General features: G+C 35.3%; 3 protein-coding genes across 3 annotated transcripts; all 3 read right to left on the minus strand.

Annotated features, from left to right (window-relative positions):
* Positions 1 to 14,268: 14,268 nt before the first annotated feature.
* On the minus strand, positions 14,269 to 15,206 carry LOC137647981 (uncharacterized). Its single transcript, XM_068380925.1, has 2 exons — positions 14,889 to 15,206; positions 14,269 to 14,775 (listed from the first exon to the last, which is right to left on the minus strand). Exons 1-2 carry the CDS (start codon positions 15,204 to 15,206, stop codon positions 14,269 to 14,271), a joined length of 825 nt encoding a protein of 274 aa, XP_068237026.1.
* A 105-nt stretch (positions 15,207 to 15,311) lies between these two features.
* Positions 15,312 to 17,600, minus strand: LOC137647982 (uncharacterized). The gene has a single exon (XM_068380926.1). It carries the CDS (start codon positions 17,598 to 17,600, stop codon positions 15,312 to 15,314), a length of 2,289 nt encoding a protein of 762 aa, XP_068237027.1.
* Positions 17,601 to 17,859: 259 nt separating this feature from the next.
* LOC137647983 (uncharacterized) lies at positions 17,860 to 19,050 on the minus strand. Its single transcript, XM_068380928.1, has one exon. The coding sequence runs from the start codon at positions 19,048 to 19,050 to the stop codon at positions 17,860 to 17,862; it is 1,191 nt and encodes a 396-aa protein (XP_068237029.1).
* Between the last annotated feature and the right edge of the window lie 1,552 nt (positions 19,051 to 20,602).

Here is a 20,602-nt window from a genome sequence, read left to right on the forward strand (position 1 = left end):
TATATATAAATATATATAAATATATATATATATATATATATATATATATATATATATATATATATATATATATATATATATATATATATATATATATATATATATATATATATATATATATATATATATATATATATATATATATATATATATATATATATATATATATATATATATATATATATATATATATATATATATATATATATATATATATATATATATATATATATATGTGTGTGTGTGTGTGTGTGTGTGTGTGTATGAATATGTCTCTGTGTGTGAGTTTATGTGCTTGTGTATGTCTTTGCTCATTTAATTCCATTGATGCTTTTGAAAAACTACATAATACTTGGAGAAAACTAATGTGGTTTTCTCAGAGTGTTATTGTCTTTATATTTCCTTTCTGCAGAAATTTCTCTACTTCCTTCACCTATCGCATCAAAACAAACCTGCAAGCATCATCTCTGAGAATATAAGTGATAAACGTTTTACAGTCAAGAAACAGAGGAGATTTCAAAAAGTTTATGTGGAAAAGTTTTCATACTGCTCTGCCAATATAGAGATTTTGATAATGCCGTCAATAAAAAACAGACTCGTATGAACTCAATTTTACTCAGTTCTCTCTCTCTCTCTCTCTCTCTCTCTCTCTCTCTCTCTCTCTCTCTCTCTCTCTCTCTCTCTCTCTCTCTTTTGGAATATGTAAGTTACAGTCCAATTCAATGTAGCCAACCATTATATGGCTACCTACTAACTTGAATTAAACTAACATGTAAGATCAATATACAAAAAATGTCTTAGTTTTGAACTTTAGATGTAAACAACAACACCAGTTTTTTTTTATTGGTATTATTATGAGATCCAGTTACCGAATTCTTATTTCATATAAGTTTTATCTTTTTTTATTTTTGGTCATTATGTTGTCTAGTGAAAATTGTATGAAAAATCCTTTGACTGGTAATATAAATTGAATAAAACATGCATATATCACCCTTTGTTATGCAGATTCAAAGTAAAGTATAAACTCAATTCTCAGATTCAGCCAGGACATCCATTTACAGATCAATGACATTTTCTCAGAAGTTTTAGAAAATATTTGTCCAAAATCGGCATAAAAGAAAAAAAATATATATTTATGGAAAACAACAGCAATGATAATATAAATGAATGCTATTCGTAATTTAAATCTTGAACTACTTACAGTACATATTGACTGTTAAGTATGGAAGATACATCAAGAAAATGTGGTTATATAACTAGATTTTATCCAAAAAATTTAAAATTAAATGTTTTTTTTTTCCAGGAAAAACACAAAGATTAATACCAAACCTTCTAGAAAACTATATATTTCTTATATTTACTAATCTATGTGATTAATACCATAGCATATTGATCTAATGAGCTATATTAAATATCAGGACTAAATAAGATTAAAAAAAAAAAAAAAAAAAAAAACAGTAATTATGACTTTCAGATGTTAATATCAGTTGGGGCACATAAAAGTAACTCTCTATCCCACAACGCTTGAAGTCGTTATAATACCATCTTTGAAAATATTATATAAGACAGATATTGGGTAAACCCTCTTATCTGTAGTTAACAGAACTATATTGTGTTCATGGAAAATATCACGCTGTTGAGAAAATTTATTTAAGAAATAGATGCATTAATTCAAATTAGAAAAGCTGTATTGTTACACATAAAAAAGGTCCTAGAAGAAGCAGATATGATTACTAGGAAGTCTCAATGCAACAACAAAAGGTGGAGGAAGTATCATAGACAAATCCATGCAAACATTAATGCCAAAAGATTACTTAGCTCAAAATTTGACTCTGCAAACTGTATAAGCCATAATCACTTAGGCAGTGCCAGTAATGAGGTATTGTGATAGAAAATCGGAAAGGAAAAAGTCTGAACATCTCAAAAAAAAAAAGTAAAAATAGAGGTGGCGACCATGTGCAAGCCACTGCATCTGTTAGCAAATATAGACATATTTCAAATATTATAGATGGAGGAAAAGGGTCTACTCAGCATAAAAAAGTGGGTAAGCCAGAAGTAGATGCCTGGGAGAACCTTTGGAAGGCCGAAATATTTTGAAACAAATCCTTATACATGTAAGCATATATAGATAAATAAATAATACAAGAAACACACAGAAAACTCATATACGGAAACAAATATATATTTATTACATATTAACTATACACTATAAAACCAGAAATTCAGAATATATTCTCAAAGACCAATGGAAGATAGAACAGACCTTGTTGCAAAGCATACTAACATACTAACGGATATGCTCTGAAAGGCATAGATTAAAAGAGATATAAACACTAGCTGAAAATATGAAAAGGAAACAATAAAATTCAAGGTAATGGAGTAAATCATCTATGAGAATATATAATCATCATCATCATCATCATTATCATTATCATATCTTACCATGCCGATTTAGAACCAGGAGGAGCGATTTGTCATTTGTCTCTCTTAGGTATTGATCCAAGCATCCTCGTAGGATGCAATACATTTTTTGTTATGTTGCCTGTCTTGGGCATTAAGGGTTGTTGGCTCATCCCCATTTTTCGGCAGTTATCTCCAGTTTTGCCTACTTTTACTCCTGCTCTTTTTAGGGTTACGCAGTCACTTTCCCACCTGTTTGCAGTTTTCCTCATTACATCTAGTCCATCCATCGTCGCTAGGCTTTTGCAGGATTTCAGTCATTGTCTTGCTTCCTAATAATTTTGGAGTGAATACATATAATTATCAATCGGTTTAATCTTTTATGTTTTTGCTTGTGCTTTTCGTTGGATATGGGGTGGTGTGATAACAGCTACTTTGTGAAAAGGTGGTTGAGGGGTTGATTTTATGGTAAAAGTAATCATCCGACAGGGCTTATTTAGCTCTTGAGTTACCTTATGCACATTGTATGATCTTGATCACACCGGTTCACGGCACTCTAGAGAGGAGTACCTAAGAGGTAACTGCTTGCCTCAGATTTCTGAGAGTCTGTTATCGGGCTTGTGCTGCCGAGTTTGTTGAAGAAGTAGTTTCTAAATGCTTCAAACGGCTTTAAATTGAATTAAATAAGGAGTTTTGTCTGGACATGGCAAAACGTTCTGTTTGATCTGCATCTTATTTCTCTTTAACCTACGCCAAACAAGGATGTTAACGGCGATAAATATCATCACCGTAACGCTCATTACTGCTAGTAACACGAAGAATCGACGTTTTGCATAAGTCGATGTCGGGTGGTCCATATCGGTCAATTTCATCAACCGCTTAGCCACACGTGCATTGTATGGGAAAGGTAAAGATGGAATTGTTGTCGACCACGTGAAGTTCGCGAAGCAGGCTCATTCTCTGATGATAGTCTTGATTCCATGAACCATGTAATTCGGGGACGTCCAAATACAACCATCTGCTGCAAAGAAGATTTGGGAATAGGACGTGGATCCGTCCGGGCATGATACATTGAAGCCGGCTTTGTCGTATCGTATCCACGAGCCGTTGTTCAGTCTGCAATTGAACCTATTATCATCAAAAGGATGAAGCTTTTCCATACAATTTTCATGTGTATGGGAGAGAGCACCGTCTAGCACTATACCTAGCTTGCATGAATCCATTAAGTTTTTATGGAATTCGAATAAGTCAGCTGTCGGAACAGTGAGTTAATTGATTCAAGTCTTTAATGACCGTATATGTTTCCTTGTCTGGGGAAATCAATACGTGTCCTGTCAAACTGGATATTACTGGATTTGAGTTATTGGTCATGAAAGTCGGAAATGGTGATATCCTGTAAGATTGCCAGGCATCGGAAGAATCAAAGGGAATTATAATCATAATCCTGTGATTTTCAACGCTTACTGTAATTAGGCTGTAATAAAATTCTAACCTATGTGCGTCTAACAAAGGAACATAACCTAATTTCTCCCGTCCGTTCTCCACAAGTAACGTTAAAGTCTCTTATTGGCAACAAATGCGGTGACAGTACACCTTTAGTCGCTAACGTGATAGCTTCCACATAGTCTTTTGATTTCTCAATGAAATGTGCAATTCTATTATGTATGTGATCTATTTTTGAATCATAATACGTTAACGTTGCCAACAAATCCTGTACTTCCATAATCTGACTGATATTACTACAATGTTCATTTACCAATCTCATAATTTGATTGATTGAAGCTAACTGATTCCTTAGTTCTGACATAATCAATTTATCTTCATGAGTCAAGAACTCAATTTTCTTATTTTGATTACTAATCTTAAGGCGATTGAAAATTCCTAAACCTAAACTTGCAATAGAACCAAAGATGTTTAGTGCAGCAAAAATAAACGGGTTATGTTTCTCAAGATTATCGTATCCTACAGTCCACATCAAAAGGTCACGAGTCTTATTTCGTGCAACTTTTAGTGTCGATGCAAGCGAACTCTCTGTATTAAAAGGAAAATGTCTTCTATGCATATCATTTAATGAAACAGCAAACCTTGAAATGGCGCTCTTTAAGCTAGTGATGTCATTCTCTGGGCGAAAAATTCCTTGCATACGCATTTCAACAACTACGTTACTTGATGTAATAAAAACGTCTTCTTGTCTTTCAACTATAGTGCCATATTTAAAATCTATACTTTTAGTTTTAGAGCTCATCCCACACGAGAAAAATGTCTGAGTGAACAACCTCACTCCGGACAATAAAAACTTCATCTTGGAAACCTGTAACGAGAAAAATATATGTAATTACTCCTGTATTAAGAAAAAAAACTTTTAACATATAATGTTTACAAAAAAATGAAAAAAATTAAAATCTTTCCCTCACTTCTTTCCCTCTTATTTTAATTTCTTATGTGAGCCAATGGTACGATTCTCTCATCAGTGGGTTGGGATACGTTTTGAACCCTAAACCTATTGGCCGTTAATGTTTCTAAAATGTTAAATGGGCCTTCAAACTTAGATGTTAGTTTATAATTGAGTCCTTTACGTACATTTACCTGTATGTATACTTTATCACCCACGGTATATGTTTTAGTTGGCTTCGCTATTTTATCATAATTCCTTTTCATTATGATTTGTGATTCTTCTAAATTCTTTTGAATGATATCAAAACAACTATTGCTTGCATTTATACATTTTTTTAAAGGATTTGATAGATTAGTTGTAGGCGTTAGTACATGGAAAGGCGTTCTAACTGGGGTACCATACAATGCTTCGTGCGGTGACATTTTAATTGATATATGATATGAATGATTCAGAGTACCCAGTACCACAGGTATTGCAATATCCCAGTTGGGGTCTGAGCCCCCTAGTGTTACTCTTAATATATTTAAAACCTTCCTATTTGCTCTTTCCACTATCCCATTTGACTCTGGGGGATATATCTTGGTATTTATTTTCTTTATGCTAAGGAATTCACACAATGAGGTAAGAAAGTGATTATTAAATTCTCCACCCGAGTCTGAGATTATCATATGTGGAATTCCATGTTACCAAATGTAACACTCGTAAAACTTCCTGGTGCATTCAATCGCAGTTTTAGTTTTAAGCACTTTTAGTTCTGTATATCGAGTTAAAGCATCTACAATTACTAAGAGGTGCTTATTTCCTCTGCCTGACTCGTAAAATCCTGTTAATAAATCTAAATGTATCCTTTCAAAGGATTGATTGGGCACGGGATAAGCCCCTAGGCTGACAGGTGTTTTCGTATTCTCTTTGTTTTCCTGGTCGTTAGTTACATGTGGTGTATTGCAGGTTTTCCTTGTCACGGTCCTATACAGAATATTGTCTTTGATTAAATAATTCTGCTGCTTATACTTTATATATTCCTTTTCCTAATGATTGACTTTCAAAGCATTTATAATTGTTTCTAATTTCTAATCTTTTCTTTGCTCAGTCTGTAATAATTCAGCTCTCTAGCCTAAATCTTCTTGTTCAGATATCGTTTTAACAATAGGCATGGATGTGGATATATCTATTAATTCAGCTAAAGGCTCTTACAAGATGACACGGGGTTGCGTGATAATGCATCAGCAATGATATTTGCTTTCCCAGGTAAATACCCGATTCTCGCGCCAAAGTCTTGAATGATCAAATGCCACCGAGTTTGTTTGGGGCTGTGGCTGAAGCCTTTAAAGAAGTCGGTTAGTGGTTTATGATCAGTAAGAACCTTAACCCTGGAACGGTACGGTGGGTCGTCCGCGACCCCGAGCGTCAAAAAAAAAGAGGTTTTTCTCACGTGACTCACCCCCGTGACTGAATTTGTGGGTGATCGACCTGCAGTAGGTGTCTCGCCTACACGCTCTAGTAGTGTCCAGATGTGCGTTGCTGTAGCTGTACTCCTTCCCCGATTTCCGAGACGTGTCGGGGTCGAGCGCGACTGAGTTTACCCTTCTAAGGTAATTTGCATAATTATCAAAGTTATTACGTATTATGAAATTGTCGTAGAATGGTGCAACTTGTATAGGTTATCAGTTGTGGAAAGTCTTGGTGGATTGTTTGGCTACCATGTGCATGATTTTTTTTTTAGTTCAAATGTCGTTCATCACCACGAGGACCATTTTACCGCGAGTGCCCCTTTTTAATTTTTTTTAAATTTTTTGCCAAGTCATTTTTCCGTAAGATATTGCCAAATAGTGTCGTAAAACTTTTGCTTTTTTAGTGTTGGAAAGTGTGTCTAGATGATCTGGCTACCCATGCGTGACTTTGTTTTTGTCAGATACGATGTAGTTATTGGTATATTGGGTATTTAACTGCGGTTACCAATTTCTGTTTTTTTTCAATATTTGTAAAAATTTACTACATAGTAAGGAATTGCCGTATATTATTGATTTTTTTTTCATGTTTATGTGTTAGAAAGTGTGCCTTGATGGTTGGGCTAACACGTGCATGTCTTTTTTTTTATCTGAGATGCCGTATATTAGAATGTTGGGCATTTTACCACGAGTGCCCCTTTTTCATTTTTTAAAATTTTTTTGCCAAGTCATTTTTCGTAAGATATTGCCAAATAGTGTCGTAAAACTTTTGCTTTTTTAGTGTTGGAAAGTGTGTCTATATGATCTGGCTACCCATGCGTGACTTTGTTTTTGTCAGATACGACGTAGTTATTGGTATATTGGGTATTTAACTGCGGTTGCCAATTTCTGTTTTTTTCAATATTTGTAAAAATTTACTACGTAGTAAGGAATTGCCGTATATTATTGATTTTTTTTTTCATGTTTATGTGTTAGAAAGTGTGCCTTGATGGTTGGGCTAACACGTGCATGTCTTTTTTTTTATCTGAGATGCCGTATATTAGAATGTTGGGCATTTTTCCGCGAGTGCCCCTTTTTATTTGTTTTGCATTTTTTTGCTTAGTCATGTTACCGTAAGGAATTGGCAAGTAGTGTCGCAAAACTTATATTTTTATAGTGTTAGAAAGTGTTTCTAGATGATCTGGCTACCCATGCCTATTTTTTTTAGCCAGATATAGCGTATATATAGGTATGTGTTCGATTTTCCTGTGATTGCCATATTTTCGTTTTTTTCCCATTTCTTTCAAAATTACTACGTACTAAGGAACTATCACAGAGTAATGATTCATTTAGATGTTTATTTGTCGGAAAATGTGCCTTGATGGTTTGCCTAGCACGTGGCTGAAATTTTTTTTTTCTGAAATGCGTATAATAAAATGTTGGCCATTTTTCCGCGAGTGCCCCTTTTTATTTGTTTTTAATTTTTTTACTTAGTCATGTTACCGTAAGGAATTGGCAAGAAGTGTCGCAAAACTTATATTTTTATAGTGTTGGAAAGTATTTCTAGATGATCTGGCTACCCATGCCTATCTTATTTTTTAGCCAGATATGGCGTATATATAGGTATGTGTTCGATTTTCCTGTGATTGCCATTTTTTCGTTTTTTCCCATTTCTTTCAAAATTACTACGCACTAAGGAACTATCACAGAGTAATGATTCATTTATATGTTTATTTGTCGGAAAATGTGCCTTGATGGTTTGCCTAGTACGTGGCTGAAATTTTTTTTTTCTGAAATGCCGTATATTAGAATTTTGGCCATTTTTCCGCGAGTGCCCCTTTTTATTTGTTTTGCATTTTTTTGCTTAGTCATGTTACCGTAAGGAATTGGCAAAGTAGTGTCGCAAAACTTGTATTTTTATAGTGTTGGAAAGTGTTTCTAGATGATCTGGCTACCCATGCCAATCTTAATTTTTAGCCAGATATGGCGTATATATAGGTGTGTGTTCGATTTTCCTGCGATTTCCACTTTTTCGTTTTTTCCCATTTCTTTCAAAATTACTACGTACTAAGGAACTATCACAGAGTAATGATTCCTCTAGATGTTTATTTGTCGGAAAATTTTGTTTACTTCTTTTTTCATTGAATATCATCAAATTTTTTTAGCTAAAATATTATATTGCTTTACATTTTTTTTTCGATTTCATTTCCCTTCAAAAATTTTTTTTTGGGTCAGAATTATAATTTTATAGTCGTAAAATAATCGACAATCATCCAGCAACCCACCATACAATTTTTATGCATATCCACAAATAATTAGATTAGTAAATAACACCTTGAAATTGACATACCCTTCCTACATTTCAAGTGGCAGATTAGGGAGTCTGAGTCAGTGTGGTTGCCGGCCATTTTGTGGACATATCCGAAGCGTAAGTTGCCCTATCTATATATATTCTTGTTCCCTATAGAATTTGTGATATTTTGGTATATTTTTACCTGCATAAATATCATATTAAATATTAAATATATGTATTTTTTTACGAAATTTCTAAGTACTCAAAAAATTACCTTTAGATATGGCCCCTGATATAAATGTAATTTACAAAATAATGCAGAATTTTTTATATATTTCTATTTTAGGATAACATATGTTTATTCCCTAAAAAAATTAGCCACTTCCTATTTCATTTGGGTACCCAAAAAAATTCATGAAATTTGGACAAATTTTTTTGGCCAAAAAAAGTTACCCTTTTTTTCTCATTTCAGATCTTCACCTCCATGGGTCTGACTTCATCCAAAATACATCAAGATGTTTCCTAAACATTCAAGAATCAATTCCTAAAAGGATTTGTGTATATATGTATAAACTTTTTTTTATGAATTTTTATGTAAGGTCTTTTTTTTCTACTTAATTTTTTAAAATATTGATAATAAATAGTTTTTCTGCAGATGAGTAGTATTTATCTTTATAATTTTTTTAAGCATTCTTTGAAGTTTTTTTTTGGCATAAGAAAAAAGGAGGTTACTGCAAAAACTGATTTTTCAAGAATTTTTTTTTGCTCGCGTCCGAGTATACCCTTAAAGGGGTGTCCGAGGAGCGTACCTATCCAGGGTTAACGGGATAACCGTATATTATGAACTTAAAATGCACTAGTGAATTAACAATAGCTAGCCCTTCCTAGTCTATTACTGCATTCTTACTTTCGGAAGTTCTCAGTTTTCGAGAATAAAAAGCTATCGGGAAAAATTGTTTTTCATATTGCTGAAGCAATACTCCTAAGTCTGAGGCGTCTGTTGCAATGGAGAATTCCTTACCGAAGTCAGGAAATTTTAAGATAGGAGAGCTACACAGTTCATCTTTCAAGGTATTAAACGCCTGTTGATGCTGCTCAGACCATATGAAATCTACGCCCTTCTTCGTAAGATCAGTTAAGGGAGCGGCTACTATTGAATAATTGCGTATAAAACGCCTGTAATATCCATTACAACCCAGAAATTGCTGTATTCCCTTGACATTAGTAGGTATCGGAAAGTTACGGATAGCCGACACCTTATCATGGACTACTTTAAGACCTTGGCTTGACACCGTAAACCCCAAATAGACTAATTCTGTTTTGAAAAATTCACACTTACTAATCTTTACCCTTAAGTTATGTTGTCTTAGTCTCTGTAGTTGATTTTTGTGAATTACTAAAGTGGTATTTAAATGATTACAGACTTCAATATTACATTGTTGTTGTGAGCCTACTGTATAAATAGCTTGTGTGACAGACAATTTGTTAGTTTTCAAAGTGTCGGAAAGGATTAATATTTCAGATCCCGGTAATTTTTTCTTTACTTGCACTATTAAATTCGAAGGTACGTTTGGCTCGATAGATTGCGTGCAAGATGATATTACGGGTGAACAAGAATTCTGTTGGGTCGCGTATATTATTTCTTTATTAGTGAGACAAGTTATTGGTTCTTCATCGTACGTCACTGTTTTATTTGTCGTCTCCTTTTTATCCAAAACTGATTTTAAGGTATTAAAAGACTTATAGAATTTTCCTTTGATATACACGCCGTGCTTGGCAGGGGCTAAGATAATGTTTTGCTTGCCCATAGATGGGTATCCTATAATTACAGCTGGATACATATCAATGTTTTGTACAACAACAAATGCATCGGCAAACGTGCGGTCACCGACCTTGAACTGAATATGAGTTACGCCTATTACATTTAATTCATTATTTTTTATGCCCGAGAGTTTTACTCCGGACTTTTCTATTGGGAAGTTTGAAAACAACAAATGATGTGTCCTCAAATCCATGATATTACTTGGACTACTAGAGTAAAAAAATAATGTAAATGATCTGTGTTCTAAATTTACAGCATATAATGTTGGTCGTAACTCATTTTGGCTTATTATTGTATGAATTCGTTGCAAATCTACGGGAGCATGCACTGATTTATTGAATTCGGCCGTGTGTTTCATAGGAAAATCTATTGCCTCACAATGATCTGATAAAACATTAAATTGATTATTCAATACTTCTGGTGTTGACATGAATGACCTTGACCCAACATCACTCTCTTCCACAATGGAGTTAATTATGTGGTATTTGCTTTGCTCTGCACATTCTGAAAATTAGTCTGACCTTACGAGGTTTGGTTTGACGACCCAGGATCAGAGTTATTAAAAGAACTGTTCGTTTGTTTTGGATTCTGAACTAGATTGACGTTTGGCTGTTTCTTCTTATTGAAATGAGGATTTTTCTTTTTATCTATATATGGAACTGACTGTGGAATTGACTGTGTATTTCTAGGATTCTGTTGTGTCTTACGCGAGTAGCACTGACTATATGAATGAGTCGAACTATTATGTAACGAACAGAATCTCGTTCTGCAGTCAGCAATCAAGTGACCTTGACGTTTGCAATTATAACACGTCATTCCTGCAACTTGACTATTATTAACTACATTTGTTTAATTTTTTACAAAAACTTAGGTAAACACGGGATCAAGATCAGGACACTTACACATATGTTTCTTTATCTGTTTATATACTTCCAATTCCGTATTTGCTGGCGTTAACTTTTTTTCAAAACACTGCACTAAAGCTTCAGGCAACATAAGTGTCATACAAGTTAAATACATTAATTGTAAGAAATATTTCACGGAGATGTTATATCTAGTAACCCAAGTGGAATTACCTAAAATATCTTGATAATCGTTAAGACTATCGGCTATGAGAGCTGCTCTCTCAATAACATTAAGCCGAGTCATATTGGCTTGATTAAGTGTGTTTCTTAATGTTAAAACTACATCTAAGGCTTCTTCACCTCCATAGACCGCACGTAGCCTAACTTTGAAATCATCCCAGGTAACTGCTTCTTGAAATGAAACACCCCTCAAATACGCACTCGCATCTCCTTTAGAAAAGTCTATAAAACTTTTAGCTTCTTGTAATTGTACAAATGGGTCTATAATTTTTTTACCATTTAAATGGGCATCGGCGGATGAAATCCATGACTCCACATTCTGAGGCAAGAACCCATTAACCCGACCTTGAAAAGGAAGGATTGCAGAGCGAGCATTTACTAGTGTCACAATGGGAGGGGGGTTATCATGTCCTGGGGTTGGGTTATTCGGTTCAGGGGGTTGGGCTCACAGGGGGCGTCATATTTACTGTATTTCTTTTTCTATCTCTACGACTCCTTAAAATCCTATCAAAATATCTATATGAATACAAACGTCCACTGCGTAAACGCATAAGCACTAAATGATAAAGATTATAACAAAATCCCCCAAAACAATGATACTAATACAAAGATATTTCCCTAGAACTTCTGAAAGAAAACGGAATAAAAAGATAATTCCCGAGAACTTCTGAAAAAAAAAGGAATTAGCACAGAGAGAAAAAAATTCTAGACGAGAATTCGAAGTTGAACACAGTTTCCTTTAATGAAAGGAAATTGAAGATTAGCAAATAACTCACCCCAGCAATAATGGACGCTCGACTCGTGATAACTACACTTCACTGCTCAAAACTGAAATAAATAAAGAAAATGTACTTAGCTTCGGTTTATATGGCGAAGTGTGATGTCGTCATTTCCTCTCTCTCTCGCACTGGATTGTTTCTTCCTATTGATGTTTGGGTGAATGTTTTCGGTCCGATTTCCGTTGAATGTAGTGCTTCCTGGATTTGTTTCTTCAATGTTTAGTAAATGTTAAATGTCAGTCGTTGGTTTTCTTAGGATGTTGATTGAAGATCCAGTTCCTCAGTTTGTATAACATTCATTTGTTGGTATTAAATTTTTCATTTCTTCGGTGGACTATGATACTTAGTCAAAATTGTAGAATCATTACTGTTGATTTCTTGAAGATCTTTCTCTGGTTCTTAGAGTTTTATTCGCTGGTTCTTGAAGATCTTTCTCTGGTTCTTAGTTCTTAGAGTTTTATTCGCTGGATCTTGAAGATCTTTCTCTGGTTCTTAGAGTTTTACCGCTGCCACCATTTATTAGTGTGCTACTGTTGTTAACACACTTTTGGGTTCTCTTCAAATGTCATCTTCAATGTGTTATAGATTAGATTTGGTATGTTACATCTTCAAGTAAAGTCTAAGTAAGTTAACTTTAAAATAGTTTATTCTTTAAAAACAGTATCAACATCTCCATCACAGGAGTATAGATGGTTTGGTCGGATGACCATACCGTATGACATCTCAAAGTGAACTGCCACAATTATCCATATTCACGTTAAAGTTTATACAGTTATCAAAGCACTTAGGTATTTATAGTAAACACAACATTAATACCGGAAGGTACTTGTTCCCTTCTCACAGACAACTCTTTCTCACGGGCTTGGTTGTGTTTACTTTTCATGAAAAATGTTACATTGCTGAGGTTTGGCATTCGCATCCTGCTTATGATATGACTATGGCATTTCTCACACTTCTCTTACTTCCACAGTGACCTGTAGGTCATGTGTTTTAAACAAGTAATATCTAATATATATATATATATATATATATATATATATATATATATATATATATATATATATATATATACAGTATACATATATATATATATATATATATATATATATATATATATATATATATATATATATATATATATATATGTAGCTGCCGTTTTCTTCAAAGCCACAAGGATGAGATGGAGAATAGTCACAGATACTGTTACTCACGTCACACTTTATTAAAAATTTGATATAAAGTTCAAGTTGATATCACAAGACACTTTAAACCAACTTAAAGCTTTAAATCACTTAACACTAAGCACTACAACTTAAGTTGACCATAACTGTAAAAGCTTATGTTGTAGTTGGTCAGTACTCCAAGACCAGAGAACCAATGATGAGTACTTTGCTAGTAGTGCAGGGCGACGAGGTTCAAGAAACTGAAAACAACAAAGTACAAACTTACTAAATTTGTTAAAAAGAAATTCCATAATAAACAAAGAATTGAATAGTTTGATTTCACTACAAAACACCACAAACATGAAATAGAATATATACAAATTTCAGTAAAGAAATAAACTTACATCTGTGTTACTCTAAGCTACATCCAATAAAAGCGAAACGAATTTCCAAAGAAATGTTCTTTACACTTTGAAGACTTCTTCTACTCTGTCAGTCATCAAAAAACCTTGATCCTATTTCTAGAACATATAATTTTTACAGTGTAATTCCAACACTGATAACTACCAGGATAAACAATCTTTTCAAGAACTACTCAACGATTAACAAACAAATTACAGCAGTAACAATCCAAAACAGACTGAACAATGTTTACATGTAAAACGGACAAAATATCTACAATACAATTTAACCATAATCACCAAGTTGAAAAACAGAGCTTATTAAATAATTATATACACAAATGGTTACTATAAAATGCTGCATTTACATTCTCAGCCCTATAAACAAATTATTTGTTTATCAAAATCAATCATATCTATAAATGCAGGTGATATAAATAACATCTATAATAAATGTAATATACTCTCAAATCCTTTGATCCTAATAAAAATAACTATTATAATCATTGTTCCTCTACTGCAAGGAGAAGAACAAGCTTTTGAATGGGTCGATGGAGCTCTGATGTTTGTGTCTTTAAAACTACACTTCGTACAAAACCAGTTCTGTCCTTTCCAGTGGTGATAACACGACCCATCATCCAGTTACTCCTTAACTGATTATCATCTTTTACAAGGACAATATCACCAACTTGAAGATGCCGCTTTTCCTTGTTCCACTTCTGTCTCTCTTGTAATGTTGACAAATATTCTCTTCGCCATCTAGTCCAGAATAAGTTAGCCAAGAATTGAACATATCGCCACCTCTGTCTCAGATACATATCTCCTTTCTGAAAAACACCAGGTGGTGGCATCACAACACTTGATTTCTGTGTGAGAAGCTGTGCTGGACTGAGTGGTTGTAAGTCATCTGGGCTGTCACTGACTGTGGTCAAAGGACGGTCATTCACTATAGCCTCAACTTCTGTGAGAAGAGTGCAGTAACTCTCATCATCCAGTCGTCCAGCATGTTCCTTGAAGAGAGGAGTCAAGACTTAATCTGACGTTCCCACACACCTCCCATATGACTAGCTGTAGGGGGATTGAAGGTCCAGCTGATGCTTTCTTTTGAGAGAAAAGCTCTGACCTGATCATCATTCATCTCTTGCAGTGACCTCCTCAACTCCTTCTCAGCTCCATGAAAGTTTGTCCCATTGTCACACCAAATCTTCTTTACATTTCCTCTTCTAGCAACAAACCTTCTTAAAGCATTTATGAAGAACGATGTGTCTAAGGAATTGGCTGTCTCTATATGAATTGCTCTTGTAGACAAGCAAGTAAATATTACACCATACCTCTTCCTGATTTGCCTTCCTTCTTTGACTTCCTGTGGCCCAAAGAAGTCAACACCTGTGTGTATGAATGGAGCAGCTGGAATTACTCTTTCCAATGGTAAATCAGCCATCTTCTGGTTTAGAACAGGGTTTCTCATTTTTCTGCAAATGACACATCTTTGTAGAACCTGGCGGACACTTGCATTAGTACGGATAATCCAGTAAAGTTCTCTAAGTTATGCCATCACATGGTTGCGTCCAGCATGAGCTAATTTTTCATGTGTGTACCGGATAATCAAAGTGGTAATATGACTCTTTCTAGGTAATATCATTGGATGTTTCTCGCCAGCTGAAATTTCTGCTTTGGAGAGCCGTCCATTAACGCGAAGAAGCCTGTCTTTAGGATCAATGAAGGGATCTAGTTTATAAATGTTACTGCTACTACAAAGTCCTCGGCCCCTTGACCCTTCGCTCTTTTGTAAGAGTGTCACTTCCTTAGTAAAAGTTTTCTTCTGAATATATCTGATGACTGCTTTTTCAGCAGCATCTAATTCTTCTGCTGTAAATGAACCATTAATTCTAGCTTGTCTCTTAGATTTCAGTATGGAAAAAAGACGGTGATACACAGCAACAGCCATGCTCAATCGATGCCATGAAGAATAATACTCAAGAAACTTATCAACAGCATTTCCCTCCTCATCTTCTGGATGCACTGCAAAACTTGTAGATCCTTCCAATTCAACTACACCATGGGGCATATCATTTTTCCACAGCTCCTCTGGTCCTTTAAGAAAATATGGGCCATCAAACCAAATGTTACTGTTCAGCATTTGCTGACTTGTGAAACCTCTTGATGCAATATCAGCAGGATTCTCTTTACTTTGAACATATCTCCACTGTGTATTTTCAGAGAAATCCTTGATTACTTTCACTCTATTTGCAACAAATATAGGAAATCTCTTTCTATCATTAAAAATATAGTGAAGAACTGTTGTAGAATCTGTGTGATAGAATGTCTGGTCCACTGTAATCTGCAGCTCTTTCAAAATGTGTTGTGCGAGATTTATGGACACCACTGCAGCAGTCAATTCCAGTCGCGGTATGGTTGTTGCCTCTACAGGACACACTCTAGACTTTCCTATCAGCAGAGCAGTAGAAATCCTCCCACTGTTATCAGAAAGTCTTATGTATGCTGCAGCACCATAGCCTTCATTACTAGTATCTGAAAACATGTGCAGCTGTGTGGAAGTCACTGTACCAAATTCCTTTGGTTTGACACATCTTGGAATCTTTAAGTTACTCAGGATTGGTAAATAATCAAGCCACCTTCTCCAGGGCTTCAGGTATTTTTCGGGAATAACATCATCCCATCCCAAGCTGCTATCCTGACAAACTTCGCGAAGAATTCTCTCAGCTGGCAAAAGAAAAGGAGCCACAAAACCAAGAGGATCATAAAGGGAATATACTGTTGACAAAATACCTCTCCTTGTAAATGGTTTTGGGTCCAAGCTTGCGGAGAAAGTAAAGTAGTCATTTTCAATATTCCACTGAAGACCAAGAGCTCTTTCTACATGAAGTTCATCATAGTCAAGATCACATGTTTGAAGATCTTTTGAACGGTCCTCTTGTGGGATTGATTTCAACACCAGCCTGCTGTTACTCACAAACTTTGTCAGCCGAAAACCTCTTTCCTTCAATGCTGCTGTAATGTCTTTCACAAGTCTTAATGCCTGCTCTTCTGAAGGTACAGACTTTAAATAGTCATCCACATAAAAATTAGTCTTAATGGTGTGTTCTACATCTGGACCATACTTATCTCTTGCATGGTCAGCTGCTGCCCTCAAAGCATAATTGGTGATGCTAGGTGATGATACTGCTCCAAAGATGTGAACACCCATCCGATACTCTGTAAGTTCGCTTTCAAGTTCACCACCAGGCCACCATAAAAATCTTAGGTATTTATGTTGATCCTTTGGTACCTGAACTTGGTAAAACATAGATTCTATGTCACCCAGCAAGGCCACCTTTTCTAGACGAAATCTGAGGAGCACTCCAATCAGGGAATTAGTCATATCAGGACCTTGCATCAACTTGTCATTAAGGGAACTACCCTGGTATTTAGCACTACAGTCAAAGACTACTCTAATCTTATTTGGCTTTTTTGGATGGTAGACACCATGATGAGGTAGATACCATGCAGGTTGTTTATCATATGACTGATCCTCCGGAACCTTATAAGCATATCCTTCAGACACCAATTTCTCAACAAATTCCACATAATCTTCATGGTACTTTGGATTTAGTTTCATTTTTCTTCTTTGCCATTGTGCTCGTTTCACTGCCTGTTCTCTATTGTTTACCAAGTTAACTTTATTGGTTCTAAATGGTAGGAGAAGCTGGTAGTGTCCATTGGTAAACTGAATGTTTTTTGCCACTTCTTTGAGGAACTGTTGATCTTCTTGTGACAGACCCTTCTCATCAGGAACTCTACCAACATCTTTCTCACTAAAGTCTCTTTCAAACATATGGACCACAGCTGCAGGAAGAAAACATTCCTTTACCCTTTCAAATTCCTGAAGAAAGACATGGTGACATGAAATACTGTTCTTCTCTGAAGAGTATTTAAAATGTAGAGGTCCACTAACAGTCCATCCATGGTGGTAAAGAACTGCATAAGAATCTTGACCCTTGGCTGGAAGCACCTCTAATGGTTGCAGTGTTTTAGGGCAATTACTGCCAATAAACAAACCAATCTCCAGATCAGCTCTATAATCAGGAATTAGATCAGCAATATTCCTCAGACCGGCTACCTTTTTGAGCAATTTTGGTTTTGGTATCTGTTGATGACTCACTGGGATATCTTGACGAGTAAAATGTTTTTGGCAGATCAATAGTGTTGTTTCCTTCCATATCTGTAACACACAAATTATTAACCGCCAAAGTATTCACAATGTTTACGCCATGCATGGTTTGAAGCTTTAAACATGTCTCTGTTCCAGATGCACCTATCTGCTCTCGTAAACTCTCTGTGATGACACATCCAGTGCTGCCATTATCAAAAAAGGCATAAGTGTCCAAAACTACTTTGTTTCCTTTCTGATATACTTTTACTGGGAGAATAGCCTGTAATATTGTATTTACTTCACTAACATGATTGGTAGTACATGTGCTAACAGTAATTTCACTTGCATCTTTGCTTGATGAGCTATCATTCTCTTTATGTAGCTTGAATCCGTCGATATGCAGTGATGTGGGATGCCTCTTAAAGCATGTCTTACATTGCTTCCTTTTCATACATCCTTTAGAGGTATGGTTGACACCAAAGCATCCAAAACACAACCTTCTCTCCTTAAGGAAATCTATTTTTTCTTCAGAGGTCTTCTTAGCAAAATTCCAGCAATCGTCAAGATCATGATTTTTCTTGCACATTGGACATGATTTCTCTTTCTCAGACACTATTGATGTCTTTCTATTTTCTGGATTCAGTTCTGCTTGGGTAGCAAAGCTTGAACTTTTGCTCTTTTGTTGACAAGATCTGAATTTGAAGCTACCAGAGTTGTTTTCAGGCTTTGAGTAATTATTTTGAAGAGCAAACTTGCTGAATGCTGGGTCGTTTGCTGCCTTTGCCTTTTTATAAACAAATTCAACCAAATCTGCAAAATCAACTCCTCCCTTTTCTTCCCTCAAATGTCCAGCCAGGCTACACCACTTGTTCTGAAGAAATGTCAGAAGTTTTTTAACAACTGCTTGAAGGTTAGGAAGATGATTTAGTACTTCCATGTGTGACAAGTTGGTCATGGCATGTCTGCACTTAATAAGGAATAAAGCAAATGTATACAAGCTATGAGGATCTTCGTGTTTCAGTGCAGACCAAGAAATAAGTTTCTTAATATATGCCATTGACACCTCGTAGGGATCGCCATACTCTTGACTGAGCAAATTCCTAGCTGTAGTATATCCTTCTGAAGAACTCATATACAAGCATCCACCTATCAAGTCTTTGGCTTCCCCTTCAAGTTGCTGATCCAAGTAGTACAGTTTATCAGCATCACCCGAAGCATTTGGGGGTAATTCTGGCATCAAATGCCATCATGAAACTTCCAAACTCAATAGGATCACCTTTAAATTTTGGTACTTCTATACTTGGAAGCAACATTGCTGCAGTCATGTGCTGCTGTGTCTTCAGGAGCATCTCTTGTTGAGACTGTAGTTGCATATCAAGATTTGGCTCGGAGAACCGACACTGGCTAGAACTACAGGGAACGTTCGCTTTCAACTGAGGAGTATCTGCTATTATATCCGAAGGTTGTGGTTGGAACGGGTCTACATTTGGATTCAACTGGGAAGGAGTATCTTTCGGCACGATATCCGAAATATTGTCAGCTTCAGCATAAACTCTTTCTCTTGCTTGAGACATTGAAATTTTTGTTTCTAATTCCAATTGCTCTTGCTTTTTTCTAAGTATAAATTCTTGCTCTTCCCTCTCCTGCTTAAGTCTGAGTTCTTGCTCTTCCATCACTTTAGCTTTTTCTCTCATAGCATGTTGAGCCATCAATTCTGCCACTCTAGCTTTCTCTTTGAGGCGAGCAGATCTTACACTAGTTCTGCTGGACTTGGTCCTGCTAGTGGATGAGGAACAAAGACTTTTTCTATCAAGGTCTGCCGTCAATTGTAATTCACTTTCCTTGACCCAGTTATTTATTTCTGTAATGAAACGATCAATGGATACTGTATTTTCTGAATACCTCTTATTTACTGTGTTTCGTTCACTGGAATCTGTTAAATGCTTCTCATATTGCTGAAAACATTCTTCATATTCATCACGTAATTTACAGAAAATAATCATTTCAGACTTCACCAGATGGATATTATCACAATTATCCATTAGTCTAAAGATCTCATTTCTCCTTTTGGTCACAGCAGACAGAGCAGCAGTTTGGGCATTTTTCAAAGTTTTCATTTGCTCTTGTATCACTTCGAGACAATCTTCACTGACTATAGACACAGCAACTTCGCTAGATTCCGGCATTTTCATTCACAAGATTTTCTTGAAATAATGTAGCTGCCGTTTTCTTCAAAGCCACAGGGATGAGATGGAGAATAGTCACAGATACTGTTACTCACGTCACACTTTATTAAAAATTTGATATAAATTTCAAGTTGATATCACAAGACACTTTAAACCAACTTAAAGCTTTAAATCACTTAACACTAAGCACTACAACTTAAGTTGACCATAACTGTAAAAGCTTATATTGTAGTTGGTCAGTACTTCAAGACCAGAGAACCTATGATGAGTACTTTGCTAGTAGTGCAGGGCGACGAGGTTCAAGAAACTGAAAACAACAAAGTACAAACTTACTAAATTTGTTAAAAAGAAATTCCATAATAAACAAAGAATTGAATAGTTTGATTTCACTACAAAACACCACAAACATGAAATAGAATATATACAAATTTCAGTAAAGAAATAAACTTACATCTGTGTTACTCTAAGCTACATCCAATACAAGCGAAACGAATTTCC

Source organism: Palaemon carinicauda, chromosome 10 (genome assembly GCF_036898095.1).
Source record: "Palaemon carinicauda isolate YSFRI2023 chromosome 10, ASM3689809v2, whole genome shotgun sequence".
In the NCBI taxonomy this organism is placed as follows: domain Eukaryota; kingdom Metazoa; phylum Arthropoda; class Malacostraca; order Decapoda; family Palaemonidae; genus Palaemon; species Palaemon carinicauda.

Bases quoted from the DNA above. Each gene is read 5' to 3' on its own strand.
- LOC137647981 (XM_068380925.1), bottom strand. From the start codon at position 15,206: ATGGCTGATTTACCATTGGAAAGAGTAATTCCAGCTGCTCCATTCATA. The intron at 14,776-14,888 runs GTCAGAGCTTTT...CCTCTCTTCAAG, and splicing joins AAGAGATGAATGATGATCAG to GAACATGCTGGACGACTGGA.
- LOC137647983 (XM_068380928.1), bottom strand. From the start codon at position 19,050: ATGAGTTCTTCAGAAGGATATACTACAGCTAGGAATTTGCTCAGTCAA.
- LOC137647982 (XM_068380926.1), bottom strand. From the start codon at position 17,600: ATGTTTGAAAGAGACTTTAGTGAGAAAGATGTTGGTAGAGTTCCTGAT.